The sequence below is a fragment of the Photinus pyralis genome, unplaced genomic scaffold (genome assembly GCF_008802855.1).
Source record: "Photinus pyralis isolate 1611_PpyrPB1 unplaced genomic scaffold, Ppyr1.3 Ppyr1.4_unclustered_Scaffold3755, whole genome shotgun sequence".
NCBI classification, from domain to species: domain Eukaryota; kingdom Metazoa; phylum Arthropoda; class Insecta; order Coleoptera; family Lampyridae; genus Photinus; species Photinus pyralis.
Window position 1 is genome coordinate 23,141 of NW_022171448.1, and position 15,981 is coordinate 39,121.

At 33.8% G+C, this 15,981-nt stretch overlaps 1 protein-coding gene across 1 annotated transcript; it reads left to right on the forward strand.

Annotated features, from left to right (window-relative positions):
- The first annotated feature begins 14,331 nt into the window (after positions 1–14,331).
- Positions 14,332–15,503, forward strand: LOC116182122 (signal peptidase complex catalytic subunit SEC11A-like). The gene is made up of 4 exons (XM_031502622.1): positions 14,332–14,663; positions 14,713–14,972; positions 15,135–15,312; positions 15,381–15,503. Exons 1-4 carry the CDS (start codon positions 14,613–14,615, stop codon positions 15,429–15,431), a joined length of 540 nt encoding a protein of 179 aa, XP_031358482.1. The 5' UTR covers positions 14,332–14,612; the 3' UTR covers positions 15,432–15,503.
- The last annotated feature ends 478 nt before the right edge of the window (positions 15,504–15,981 follow it).

The window sequence follows — 15,981 nt, forward strand, 5'->3', positions numbered from 1 at the left end:
TGCACTGTCCAGTGTCTAGCAATGTCCTGCAGTGCGTTGCAGGTCACATCAGTGCACCACTGTGTGGTACTGCGCACATAGTGCATAGCAGTGTCCTGTGTCCCATATTTCCGTCCACAGTGCCACAGTGTGACGCCATAAATGTATTTGTGGGTGTGCGCAATGTCCTGATTTTTGCCTAATCCACCATTATCGATGTGTAAATCTTAATTTATTATCAATGTTTCTAAATATTACTAAATAATAATAACTTTTAAAAATAAGGCTGGGAAAATATGTTTAAGGGGCAAAAGTGTCGCATTATTAGTGATCTTCAAGATCGTTTTTAATTGTGTATTGCTGTCTATCCGTGCGCACAATAACTTTATTTAGAAACGTCTGATCACTTTGAAAATTGGTACACATGTTCTTAAGGTTCTCATGATGGTTGGAATGCATCTGTATAATATGAAGTAAGGGAATAAAGTCAATTATTATTAAGAAAGGTCGTTAGTGCTGTACAGCTACGTAGACTCTAAGGCCCAAAAGTTACAGCGCCAAAATGCGTAACCTCCAAAAAAATGTTTGCTTTTATAATTCTTGTGACAAATGAATAACCGGTTTTCTGTGTTAGTATTGAATATAATAAATCTATTCAATAGTGTTATAATAGATATATTTAAAAAATGTACATCCAAATCCCAAACATTTATTAGGTCCACCATGAAAATATTAGCCATATTAGGGGTTTTTCAAAATTTCGTCTAATTCGGGAACAACACAAAATAAATGAGAACTAACGCTTTTTATGCAAACTATATCCCTTTCCGAAAGATGCTACATGGCAATAATCTCAAATTTTTATCACACTAAAATTTTAGGGGTGTTACCTACAAAAAACGTTAGAAAACTTTCAATTCACCTAAAAATAAATCACATTTTTCGTGTGAATATTATGGAATTATAATGAATCCGGTTTCTATTTCTAAATTAGTCCCGATAAACGCAACAATGGCCCGTATGAATAAAAGTAAGCAAATGCTTATACTTGCAAAATTCAAAGTAAATACTCGTAAGTGCTCCTTCGCACTGGGCGACTTTGCAGCGCATCTAAGCAGAAGAACAGCACCCAGTTTTACCTATAAAAGTTCACTTTTTATTGGCAGTGCTCTAAAATAGTTATTTGTTTCATTAGTACAAAAAATGTCAGTTTTCGGGACGAGGAAGATAGTTGCTGGACGACGCGTTAGCGGAGTCCAGCAACCTTCCGAGTCCCGAAAACGCATTTTTTGTACGAATAAAACATAAAATTTTTTCTCCAACCCCCTTTACTTCAAATTATATTCGAATTTAGATTCAGTCACAGTTTCACTACTAGTTTGAGAACTTCTGCTTTCTTGTCCTCACGTGTCATGCCACTCTAGTTTTTAGGTTAACTTATAACCTATTCGACTTCTTACTTCTCACCTCTCGCGACTTTGTAGGGAGCAAATCTTGAGGTAGCATGTTCTGCTGTTTCTATAATCTCTGGCGGAGTGCAATCCATGTCGCTATCAGTTTCAGTCATTTCTATTGTATACACAATTAATATTGTTATATTTTGTATTGAAATAAAAAACTTACCATACAGTTTTTTAATTAAAATTAATTGCAATTAACTTTTTCAAATTTTGAATTCAAAATGACAGATAATAGTGCAATGAGTCTGAAGTAGATGGCGTTACGCGCGACGGCGGGTTGTATACGTATTAAAATTACGTTCACCAAATAATATGTAAATTACGTTACACATGGTTTAAGGCTGGGATTGCCTGAAAAGAGAAGTACCCATAGTAAAGGACAAAGTTTTTTTCGTTAGAATGTGCTGGTACCTAATAATGAATAGCGTAACTACAGCAGTTTTCTATACAAATATTTAAATAATTATACTCTCTTTAAGTGGGCCCCAAACAACACAGAGGGTGCTTAAAAAAAATGCAATTTGATTTGCATAACCACACGACAAGAAGATACAAAACACAAACGCAAGGTCGTTCACGGCTCCTTACAGACTGCTAGGTTAACAAAATTATAATTAGCTCTCTACCGCACATAACTTGAGGAGAATAATGAAACGCTTGTAACGTAACTTATGAAGTAAAAATCGCGTAATTATTGGCATGGGGGACTTTCAAAATTAAGGTCGTAAAATTGGTTCACAAGTGGCGACAGGGGCTTTTTGTTTGGGAGGACCCTCAGTAAAACTCTTGATTCCTTCACTTAATGAAATTCAATGTCATTACGAAGTGTGTTTGTTATACTTATAAGTTATAATATAACGATCCTAGTGCCTATTCAAATAACAGGTAACGAAGACTTTGTAACTAACGAAATGTTATTACAGTAAAGACGCGTTTTGACTTTTAGGAGTTCAACCATATTTTCGTTTTTTTTATATTTTTCTCTGAAACGGTAGGGACATTTCGAATTAGAACAAGCAAAAGCTTTTATGGAGAATGGATTTTTGTCAAAAAGTATAGTAAAAGTTTTTCTTCTTGTAAAGTCAATCCGGGGACATACGGTATACCGATTTTTTTTTTAATTTTTTAGCCGTTTATACCTAAATATACATTTGTTCCCAATGTCTTACATTCGAGGGATGGTCTTTTGTAAATTAGTAATTGACAGGCTGATTCGAATTCGAGGGCCACCATGGGAATCTCGGGAAATGTAAGAGATAGGTAGGTGGTAAATTTGGCAGAGTTGTGTATTTTGATGCTTAACAAAAACAGTTTTGAAACTGAAATTCTGACTACTTTCGGAGATATCCGGAAAAAACGAGATTTTGAAAATCGTTTTTGTTTTTTACTGAAGTTAATAATAAATGACACATTATTATGGCCACTTTTTTCCCTCTACAAGATGCTACTTTTAAATTTGAAGTTTGACGTTTCGTCTCCGGTTAACTATAATCAACTTTGTTTCTTATGGAAGTAATTTTTACTTTTTGTGTGATTTGATAGAGAATTTTTTTCTGATTTCAAAAATGTATACATCAATGTTTTTAATGCTTGTAAAACATCTTTTTTGCCTTTGTCTTAAGTAACGTACGTAAGTAGTTTCTTGCGTTTTTACGAATTAACGTTATTTCTTATTAAAACTAGATGATGTTACCATCAAGGGTAACTTTGTCAAATGTAAACTACCTATCTCTTACAGTTCCCGAGATCCCCATGGTGGCCTTTGAATTTGAATCACCCTGTATAGGTCAATTATTACACATTACACTAAACTGACTAAACTAATACTAATAATATGTAATAGGTACTATCATTGAATAAAGAGCTTTATTCAATGGTACTATTGAAGTTCAAAAAATTTAATTTGCAACAAGGTATGGATTATAAATTACGGTATTTTAATCTACAAAGTGCAATAAGCAAAGATAAAGAATAAGGAAGACGGTCAAACAAATCGCATTACAAATAAACACCCACACAAGGTCGCAACTTGCCAGACATCAACAACAATATACAACAGCCCTTTGTTCTAAAAATAACGTAAAATTTTGATATTTGTTATAAAGGAATGTTACCTATCCCCATTTCTATTATTTATTTCATAAAACGATAGGTAGAGGAGGTTACCTTTTGCAATGAATAGGAAAGAGAAACCAAATAAATTTCGAAGCAAGTAGTTGACAAAATAAAAATATACCAGTGAACGATCTTTTTCTTGATGTCAGCAAATTCTTTTACAAGCAGGCTCTGTTTAACCTTGAAAGAGAATCGCTAAATGATTTAACATAGGCAACTTACATAGCCTGCTAGTTTTTTTTTGCTCGTAAATTTTTGTCTTTTGTTATCCCCATTACACAGTACTAGCTCAACGGTACTAGCCTAGTTAAAAAGTAAGAACAACTCCATCGCAAGATAAAAGCGCTTAGGTACCTATTTCATATCTTTATCGTATTTTTTACGGACTTCATGAAACTCTTGGTGGCACCCTCTGTGAGAAAGAAGCTACACTGTTGACCGCGATATTAGTCACAGCTGCGTAGTTTATTTCCATTTCTCCAGTTTACATGCCCATTTTTCAGAACTTCATTCACCACTTTTTTTATGAAAACTTTTGAGCTTCACATAAATTGCCAAAATATAGATAAGTATTCACGCTACCGATCCCATACATTCGTATTGCTTAAAATGCTCCCTAATTTTTGCAATTAATTCCTAAACTATGAACTCTTTTGACGCATGTTTTCTAGATTTTTTAAACATATATTAATGGACAAAATATCAGTTTATATTGTATGGAAACTATGCTCTGTACATCTATCTACCTAATGCATATTTTTCCGATCATATACACCCCTTGCTTATGGAATGGTGAATGAAGTTCTGAGGCAATGCACGCCCCATTGAATTACATGTGCATCACCAGTTGCCTATATTCTCTAAATCCAAACCATAGCGAGCGTAAATCATTTTCAATACATGTACATACGTATAGGTAACATCATTATTTGCATTGAATATGCAAAAATATTTGATTTGTATGTATAGAAATATCTTACAACCTGCAATGTAAAACGATGTCAATGTGACATATCTCCGTGATTGTAATTTTTTAATTGGCCAACTTTCAACGTCAATTTCTTTTTGGTACTAGGACCAAAAGTATCCACTTTTTGTACGGTTGCCATGGTGAAAGCGATTAATCCGCAAAACGTCAATTTTACGTACCGAACACTGTCACAAAACAACGTCTTATTCAGGTGGTTGGAGAAAAAATTGTTTTTTTCCTAAATATTAACATTTTGTTCGGTAGCATACTTTTTAAATGTATAATTTACACGAAAAAAATTAGCCCCGTTTTTCATCTCATGTTTTACAGAGTTGAGACGAAACCTACCTTTGATCTCCCTTTTCAAATCCTTTTCGCTCGTTTGCATTTCTATCATAATATTCTTTGCTACGCTACGACCTTGATTAACTACCAATTTGTTTTGTAATTGAGTATAATTTTGTATTTTTGGTTGTAAAGAACTGCTTTACAATAGGTAGCTTTGTACGCAACTTAAACTTACGACTAAACAAAATTTCTGCCGATGACGTTCCTAAATTAGCAACACATGAATTTCTTATTCCAAAAGTACGTAGTCAATCCGTCATATTGGAAAAATAGCTAAACTTTCTTATGAAATGCTGCTTTTGTAGTTGAAGTATAACAAATTCTCGATAGTGGATATTCTTTGCAATGATGAAAAGAATGGCGGTACTTAAAAAATTGAAATATCGGTCTTAGTTTTTTAGGAAGATCGATGAATAGAAAAATCGTTTTTTGTAGATAACAGCCGTTGTAATGAGGGTAGAAAAACGTACAGCACCAATTTGGAAATCCGACAGTATTTCTTACATTCCATCTATTATGATTGATAAGGCATATGTTTAAAAAATAGTATATTATATTATGAGGAGCTAAAGTGATACTTTTTATGGCGAGTCGGTGTTTGATGGCCGAGCGAAGCCTCGATTTCAAATAAAAATGAAATTGCACAAAAAATACTTCGATAACTTTTCAAAAACCAGGTTTATCAGATGGAATGACTTCAACTACTCCTCCATTTGAAGCAGAAACCAATCCAGTTTTTGAAAATACTTCATTCATTCATTAGAAATAAGACGACCTAAACAAAACTTGACTCTTCAAAACTTGGATGCTGCAGAAACGAGCTCAGGGTTTAATTTCTATAATGGTAATATGACTAACTGCACTTTCAACATTAACTATTATTTAAATAAATAAATAGCTTCTTTGATCGACTATATTTTTATTTCTGTTAAAATCAGAAGTAAAGATCAACGCACTTGCTAGGTGAACCAAGAACCTAATGTAAATAACATCAAATTGTCAAAGCAAAACAATGTGACACTGGCACTGAAGCGTTTTAATGCCTAGGCACTAAAATACTTCACTGCCGCTTGTTCGATTGTTCTAAAAAGTCATTCTTTAATTCAAACTGCTGGGCTACGTAATGCCTTAATTGAATATAAAATTAGGGTAATGCCAATATTATATGACGTTTGAAGAAAAAATATGTTTCGCGATCAAAGCGCTAACATAAGGCCGAGCGCATACATACAACTGTTGCGTCGACTAAACTGTTTTGTCGAGTTTTGTACTTTTCGTGATTTCTACTCAACTAAACAGTTTGTTGATGGAGGTGCGCATACAATCGATTTTTTTATGTCCTCAAATTGACCAGATACTGTGTATGTACAGTCTCTTGTAAAAGTAATGTCCCTCGGATACCTACCACTGTAGCATAGGCAACCAACATCCCAGCCGCCTAGTCCAAGTTGGATTTGCGGGTGTGCGAGGTAGTATCTAATGCGGTTCATTTTCAGCAGATATTCCCATTTAGCCAAACTAAATACTAGTTAGTAGAATAAAAGTGAATGCCATCGATTTATTAGCTCAAAGGATCTGCGCTGCATATCCTTGGCTTGGTGCAGTAAACATTTTTACATTTCTTACAATTGGTTTGGTGCGTTTTAAATTTGCAAATAGTTTAGCTAGAGACTATTAAGACAAAATAATGGCTTTTCACTTTAATTTTCTGAGTAGGTTTTCTTCTAACGAAATAAAGGTTTCTTGTTCTTTAATGACATTGAAATTCCAGTGTCATTAATAATTACTTGCGAGTAGGTCTCCTCATGGAATGCGATTAATTGCCCTACAAGTGCACTGTGCAACAATACCTTTCTTTTGTAACTAGCATCAGAAATTAAATGATATGCATTTGTGATACTTGGTCGTGGTTGATTTAATATCGAATTTAGTTTAGGAGAGCTTTTCCGTTGCATATTTTTGAGTAGGTAGGCGTATTATAAGGATATTTAGTCCAGGTTATAGGTATAATATTTTTTGACAAAAAATTAGTTTTCAGTTAAACCGGCTTTTTCATGCAGGTGAAATGATTAGAAATTAGGGAAAAATAAAACAGCTGAATTTTTCCGCGGATGCCATCCCGGGGTTTGAAAGGAGTGGGAGGTGGTAGTTACAAAAGGAACGGCATTGTTGCGCTTCCAGTGCAGATAATCGCATTCCATTAGGAGACCCGAGTAATTAATAATGAGACGTCAATTTCAATGTCAGTATAAAACGACAAAATCATCACATTTATTTTGTTAGAAGAAAATCTACTCGAAAAAATTAAAAGTAAAAGGTCATTATTTTAGCTAAACAATTTCCAAATTTAAAACGCACCAAACCAATTGAAAGAAATGTAAAAATTTCTATTGTATTAAACCAAGGATAGGTTAAAGCAGCGCAGATCTTTTGAGCTAATAAATCGATGCCATTCATTTTCATTCTACTAGTCGGCTGGGATGTTGGTTGCCTATGCTACAGTGGTAGGAATCCGAGGGACATTACTTTTACAAGAGACTGTACATTGGAAATAATTTTTTATTTCTAAAATCTTTTGCATCCCGTCAGGATGCTTCAAGAAATAAAAAAAATCCCTATAATGAGGCTGTAATAATATTTCCCTTTGACGGGGCGGGGGGATACGTACAATACTAGGTAGGGTACTGCACATATTATATCATAAGTAGTGCTGAATATGAAATCTGTTTTATAAGAATGCTTTCAAATTACCAGAAGCGTAGCACTTTGTTTAGTTAGATCAAATCAAATATGACCAAATTACACGTTTGGGTATATTTCCCATCTAAAATTATCAGTTTCCTCAGATAATCCAGTACGCGGAGCAGTCAGAAGGGCCGATTCCTGCAAAATGTGGTGTAAACGATTTTAACGTTTTAAATGGTCCATTTGGGTCCAAATAACATGTATTTGAAGAGTGCAAACCAATTTTCTGCCGGCACAACTTTTGGCAGCCAAAAAACCTCAAAACGTTCGAACTTTTTTTCAATTTTTCGCTTAAAACTCGAAAACGGTCCATATTTTATGAATAACACTTCTTTAGTAAATTAAAGAAAACAAAATTCTGCGTCGATAAAAAAACAAACAAAATCGGTCCAATAGAAAAATTTTTACAAGCGATCAAAAAACGCCCATTTTTTCCAACTTTTCTAAAGAACTGAGTTAAACTTTTTTTAATGCGTTGTGGCTCCTAAAGGAACGATAAAATCCACTACTCCCCCTCCCTAAAGATTGTAGAACATCAATCAGAGAGTTCAAAAAGTACCAACAATTTAAAATTGGACCAATTTTTGAAATTCGTTGGAAAAAATGGGCGTTTTTTGATCGCTTGTAAACATTTTTCTATTGGACCGATTTTGTTTGTTTTTTTTGATCGACGCATAATTTTGAATTTCTTTAATTTTCTAAAGAAGTGTTATTCATAAAATATGGACCGTTTTCGAGTTTTAAGCGAAAAACTAAAAAAATGCCAAAAATTTTGAGGTTTTTTGGCTGCCAAAAGTTGTGCCGGAAAAAATTTTGCGTACTCTTCAAATACATGTTATTTGGACCCAAATGGACCATTTAAAACAATAAAATCTTTTACACCACCTTTTGCAGGTCAAAATTATCTGCATACTGGACTAAGAGTAAGTCTTCGTGAAAATTATCTATTTCGAGAAATGCGACCAAAAGCAAAAGATGCACATGCTCTTTGCTTTCCATAAAGTTGCGCCCAATAGACACATAGGCATTTTTTCACTTATTAGCCGAACATAAACATAGGAAACGTCGTGGTATGTTATATAAAAGAAACGCTACCGATATAAATACAATTCCCTTTTTTAGTTAAATTCCTAAGCGGAATACGATAACTAATGGCCGACACTGACAATTTTATTTAAAACAAAGTGTCACTGTTTTGCTCATGTAAAGTCAAGTTAGTGAAAGTGGTGGATATAAAAAAATTCTTGCACTTTTAAAAAAATTCGACTATTTATCTTTCCGTTTGAGAATACCTTTTGATGGAGTCCCACAAACTTCACATCAACTTGGCGAATTTTTTTCAAATTTCCAATACTATGTAGCGACAGAAACCGGTAAATTTTTTACTACTGCCTACTTCTTTTTTCAATATGGACTGATATCAACTTTATCAACAGGAATATTTGTCCCTCAAAAAATAGGAGGATCAAGTAAATTTTATTTTTACCATTGAATTCAGGGCAAAAAAGATGAAGTCATCTTACCGCACAAAAGATGTTCGGAAAAATTTTCCATGGGTCGTGCGTAGATATAAATAAGTAATACGCTAGATGTACAATTGTTATTAATTTTTGAAAAGATAAGGATTTGTTGTAACAGAATTTTAAATGTTAGCTACCATTTTTATGAAAAACATACAATTTTTGTTGTTGTTCACCCTTGTAGGTATATAAGTAAAGAAAGATTTATTTTAGGTGTTCGAAGTGCCGGTTTTTTTAGGATCTACCATACCTATAATAAGTGAATTCATTCATGCACATGTACCTAATAACTATAAAAATCTATAAATCAGAAATCAGTAAAAATGATTAGAACAACTCACAAGAAATAAAGGGGTAATTAAAAAATGTTATAACAAACAATGCTAATCTAGTCCACTAATTACCTGAAAACCAGGTAATTTACAGAAGGTGTCATTATAGAAAAATGCAGTAAATGCATTGAATTAGTTATTTACATATGAGTATGGTAAATCAAGGTTTACGTTAACGGGTGAGATGTTTACTGCCGAAGCGTAGCTGAGGCAGGAATTTCGAAACGAGTAACGTAAATTGATTTGACATACAAATAATGTAAAACATTTTATTTCATACTGCTCTATTTCTATTAAAATACCATTTTGATTAGAATGTTGTAGGTGCACATTAAAATAAAAGCAAAAGTCGATCACTTGATTTGTTTGATGACAGTAGTTTGACAAATATCAATGCATACGTTTAGATGGATGTCAGTTGCGGTTGCTAGGCAAAATTTTCAGTCTGGTAAAAATTTTCAGTCTGGTAAAATACGATTTACCAGACTCAAATCAGTCTGGGAAAGCGGCGATTACTAGATAGTATGAAATAATAGTTATTTACATATGAGTATGGTAAATCAAGGTTTACGTTAACGAGTGAGATGTTTACTGCCGAAGCGTAGCTGAGGCAGGAATTTCGAAACGAGTAACGTTAACTGATTTAACATACAAATAAAGTAAAACATTTTATTTCATACTGCTCTTTTTCTTTTAAAAGGCCATACAATTTTTGATTAGAATGTTGTACGCATTCAAATAAAAGCAAAAGTCGATCACTTGATTTGTTTGATCTGACTGTAGTTTGACACATTAATATACAGGTTTATATGGACGTCAGTTGATGTTGCTAGGCAACATTTCCAGTCTGGTAAAAATGTTCAGTCTGGTAAAATACGATTTACCAGACTCAAATGGGTCTGGGAAAGCGGCGATTACTAGATAGTATGAAATAAAAGTAATTTATTCAACGGTAACTTGGGTATTTTATCTGTGGTAACAGAAATGGGTATTTGTGTACCTCCAGTCAAATATTGTACAGCTTTTCGATAAACTTGTTTACATAATTAGTCCTCGATCATTATACATGGTCTATTGTGTTTAACAATAAATGAAGAGAATATGCAAAACTGATAAGGATAGATACATCGTTGGTTTCACTCAAGGAGAACATGTAGCAGTGTGTATTGTTGGCGATCTAACCAATTGCAATAACACTGAAATACAAATTGACTAGTGCTTTGAATATAAAATAATTATATTCAAAGATTAATTTCAGTGTTACAGTTACTCTCTTTAGCTTTCTTTAACAGTGTTTTGGCAATGTCCACAGCTCTTTCCGCAGGACCATTACTACATGCCAGAAAAAACCAAAGTGGCAATGATGACCGGCAGGAGGCAAGGTATGGACGCCACGATAGAGGTGCTCGGTCAGGCGATCACCGCGGAGCCTACCATCAAGGTGCTAGGTATCGTGCTCGACAAAAATCTGAGTTACATCAAGCATGTCAAATACGCGTGCGACAAAGCCTTGAGGGCCTATACGGCACTTATTCGGATAATGCCCAACACGGGCGGCGCTAGGGCCTCTAAGCGGAGAGTGGTAGCATCGGCCGCACTAACCATAGTTCTGTATGTATGGGGCGAAAATATGGAGCGAGGCCACAAGGTGGGGTGTGGTGATAGCGAGAACGGACCAGATCACGAGGCTGCTGGTTCTTAGAGTATGTTGCGCATACCGTACGGTACACCGGGATTACGCCATGGTGATAGCCGGGTTGCCGCCAGTTGGTATCACTGCGAAAGCGAGAGGGGAGAACTGGGATGTCGACGGCCTGGTGAACGCATGGCAGGAGCGATGGGAAAAGCTGGACACGGACGTTGATAAGGGACGTCAGGGAATGGACCAACAGGGTGCACGGCGAAGTCGATTACTATCTGACCCAGTTTCTGTCTGGCCACGGCGAAAACGCAAGCTACCTCCACCGATTCGGAAAACGGCCAAACCCATCCTGCGTCGACTGTGCAAACTTGGACCACCCAGGACATGCAGTGCTGGAGTGCGCGAGATGGCACGCGCGCAGACTAGCAGCAGAAGTAGAGGTTGGCGAACATCTGACAACGAAACGGTGGTTCCAATTATGCTGAACACACCGGAAGGCTGGAACGCCGTGCAAAAGCTGGTGACGGAAGTGGTCTGCAGAAGGGAGAGCGAGGGCCGGGAGAGACAGAGACGCGACGCCCATTAAGGCGAATTAACAGATACACTAAGGCTACCAACCGAAGATGACCACCTGTCTTCGAGCGAAAATAAAAATAAAATAAAACAAAAATATAATAAAATGACAAATTTAATAAAAATAAAATGAAAATAAAATAAATATGAAATAATTAAATTAAAATAAAAATAAAATAAAAATAAAATAAAAATAAAATAAAAATAAAATAAAAATAAAATAAAAATAAAATAAAAATAAAATAAAAATAAAATAAAAATAAAAAAAAAATAAAATAAAAATAAAATAAAAATAAAATAAAAATAAAATAAAAATAAAATAAAAATAAAATAAAAATAAAATAAAAATAAAATAAAAATAAAATAAAATAAAAATAAAATATAAAATAAAAATAAAAAAAATAAAATAAAAATAAAATATAAAATAAAATAAAATGAAAATAAAATAAAAATAAAATAAAAATAAAATAAAATAAAAATAAAATAAAAATAAAATAAAAATAAAATAAAAATAAAATAAAAATAAAATAAAAATAAAATAAAAATAAAATAAAAATAAAATAAAAATAAAATAAAAAAAAATAAAATAAAAATAAAATAAAAATAAAATAAAAATAAAATAAAAATAAAATAAAAATAAAATAAAAATAAAATAAAAATAAAATAAAAATAAAATAAACATAAAATAAACATAAAATAAAAATAAAAGCGGAAGCGGAACTTCGAGAAACATGAAAACTACGTTTTATTGCCAACGCAATGCCAACTTTCTTATTTATGAGAGCAGTTAAACGAAATATCATATGTAGGCGCCTTCAATGAAACTAAAACTAAACTAATATCGGTTTCAAAATTACTGTTAACGCAGGCTGTAAGTATGTTTTGTTTATGAAGGTATTCAATGAAATTTCTAATGTAGACAATGCGCAATGCTATTTACGACAGCATTTATAAAAAGTTCCATACACGGTGTCCATTTTTCGAGTGCCACTATGGGGATCTCGCTTATCTTAAGAGATAGAAACTTGGTTAAATTAGGGCAAAGTTGCGAATTTTCGTGCTGAATAATAATCTAAAAAGAAATTTATAATATCTTCAATAGTTTTGAAAATATGGCAAAAAATCGAAAATTTCTGATTTTCATTTTTAACTTTTTCATGGTAAACTAATTGTACTAGACATTTCTAATTAACACATTATTCAGACACTTTTTAATGGAGATTTTGAATATGGCATCCCGTTTTTAATAACTTTCAAGATAACGGAGAAACACGTGGCAACATTAGTTTTTTTTATGGGCGCCGTTTTGGGTTTTGACATTTTGAGATTAGGTTTTTTTTTCTCTTTACAACGATATATCACACATGGTGGTTCAGTATCACATTTTTTCTAAAAATACAATTTCATTTTCTGCGAAGAGTGCTACGCAAAAACAAAACGTTGTTTTGTTGTGAACAAAATGTTGACCTATTTCAAACAGTGTCATTTACGTTTGTGCTAGTTTTATTGCTAAAATATTATTTAATCTTATATATTTTGTTCTAATTTGAATTATAATTTTCTTTTAAAACGAAGGTTCAATTCTGTTCATATGAAAATCGAATTTTCTCAACACATCTAGTTCCCTGATGTGATAGGTAGGTACTGAACCACCATGTGTGATATATCGTCGTAAAGAGAAAAAAAGACGTAATCTTAAAATCTCAAAATTAAAAATGGCGCCCATAAGAAAAACTTAAGTTGACACGTGTTTCTCTGTCATCTTAAAAGTTATTTAAAACGAGATGTCACATTCGAAATCTCCATTGAAAAGTGTTCGAATAATGTGTTAATTAGAAATGTCTAGTACGACTAGTTTATCACAAAAAATAAAAACGAAAATCAGAAAGTTTCGTTTTTTTGCGATATTTTCAGAAGTATTGATGATATTTTAAATTTCTTTTCAGATGGTTATTCAGCAGGGAAATTCTCAACTTCGCCCCCATTTAACCAACTTTCTATCTCTTAAGGTAAGGGAGATCCCCATAGTGGCACTCGAAAAATGGACACCGTGTATATAGACACTCCGAATAAAAGTAAAACTAATGCCCATTTCAAAATTTGTATGTATTTGTATAGGCTCTACTACTTTCCATTAAACTGTATAGACTTCGACGATAGGCGGCTCATTTGAAAGAGAATGGGGTAAGGATCTCGCGCCTACCGGTATTTTTTCCTGGTCCTAGCATTAATGTTATTATGAGGACGCTCTCGTCATTTATGTTTGCATAATGACTTTTTAAAGTTGTTTTTTACTGTGTGCTGTTGTTTGTTCATTGTCATAGAAACTGCAACCGCGCCACAATATACAAAAAAATGCAATAGCAGTTGGTGTAAGATTGTTTCATTGTTAATGTATTCGTATTTTGTTAAAATGTGAACCATTTAGTGTGTGTGTAAGTTAAAGTATCTAACTGTGTAATTTTCTTTAGGTATTCGTTGTTTTTGTGTTGGATCAGTGTTTGAGAATTGTAAAAGTGCTGCTGAAGCGATTGAGTCGATTGTTTGATCGTCTTGGAATTTGTGGGGTGTACGTATGTAGTATCTCTATCTTTATGGTATGTACCTAAAAGTGTTGTTGTTCCGATGACTGACATAAATAGGAAATCAATTGGATGATTTTTAAAATGTTAACCCATCAAACTAGCTCCTTCTTTCAGACAATTAACTAAACATATAGATTTCTAGTGAGCGGTGCTTGAGTTGCATCGCGCGATATCGAGCAAAACATTCCGTAATCTCTAAACTACAATCAGGTGACACAGATTATCAAAAACCTGTTCATAGGTCAAAATCGAATGTAGCCACCATTATCTAATAATTGACGTGGTATTCACTGTGCCTCTACCGCGATTACCACGTGAAAAAGACCAAATTCATTTAACAGAAATGGATGTTGTTGGATTATGCGATGAAGTTCGCCGGATGAATAAAAGACAGGTGATAAGGATTAGTACGTGCATACATTTTTTATGTGTCTAAATTGTAGTTTTTGTACCAATTGTTGTCCTTTGGAATGATAGTATCTTCTGCACTGATGATATGGAAAGGTTTGATGATAGCAACTAGTTGCGAAAGTCCTATTGTGGTCGTTCTTAGTGGTAGCATGGAACCGGCATATCAAAGGGGTGATTTACTACTTTTAACAAATTATGCCAAAGAACCAATTAGAGTGGGAGATGTTATCGTGTTCAAAGTGAAAACCCATGGTATACCTGTTGTACATAGAGTACTAAAACTTCATGAAAAGTATGAAACATTTCTACTGCTTTCTTACGTGCTTAATTGACATTAACTTTGTGTAGAGGCAATCGGTCATTTTTATGCTGACAAGTTTGCAAAGACACCACTTTATTACTCTTCGTTTAAATCTTACCAGATATTGTAGTTTCACATGAATATTTTTTATAGACGAAATGGCACGTCTAAGTTTTTAACAAAAGGAGACAATAATCAAGTTGACGATAGAGGTTTATATGGACCTGGTAAAATATGGTTAAACAAAGATGACCTAGTTGGTAAAACAAAAGCATTTCTGCCATATATTGGAATGGTGACTGTAGTAATGTCTGATTACCCATTATTAAAGGTAAACAACGGCTCTCCGTTATATTAATATGTGTAATAAATTACCTAATAATTCATCTTCCATTGTAGTTTGCTCTGTTGGGATGCCTTGGATTGTACGTCATTCTTCATCGTGAATGAGTTAAATTAAAGTACCTATTATACTGCTACCTACCCTGTACAGATGCTACAATAAAAATATTTTGTGTGTTAGGCTTTTGCAAGATGTATGTATATGCTACAATTTTTTTTAGCGCATTTTTGATTCTGACAAAGGAACTTATTTTTCCACTAAGGCTCGATGCACACTTGCGTGTTTTTAAGCCGCGTGTTTCTGTCATTACACATTGGAGCGGTTTTGAACCGCCGAACGCTGCGACGCGACGCTGCTATAAAAAGACGCATTTCCTAAGATTTTCCCAAGAGGTGAATTTTTCGTCTGTGGCAGAGATGGGAATTACCTTAGATCAGTTTCGAGCATTCTGCCGGCTATTCCGAATTAGGGTTTCTTGCAGTTTTCCTAATTCGTAAGGTAAATACCGGAGTAGTATAGAACAACTTAAGACCTTCTGCCTCTAAAAAGCATTATGCGGGTCACTCTGTAATTGGGCGCAAGCCTGTTGAGGGCCCAGAACAAGAAAGGTATAATAAATAAATAAATAAAAATGGATAAATATCAAAGCGTTACTTT

Coding starts and splice junctions, on each gene's coding strand:
- LOC116182122 (XM_031502622.1), top strand. CDS start 14,613: ATGGATGTTGTTGGATTATGCGATGAAGTTCGCCGGATGAATAAAAGA. Junction 14,664..14,712: donor GCCGGATGAATAAAAGACAG/GTGATAAGGATT, acceptor TCTAAATTGTAG/TTTTTGTACCAATTGTTGTC. Junction 14,973..15,134: donor GTACTAAAACTTCATGAAAA/GTATGAAACATT, acceptor TATTTTTTATAG/ACGAAATGGCACGTCTAAGT.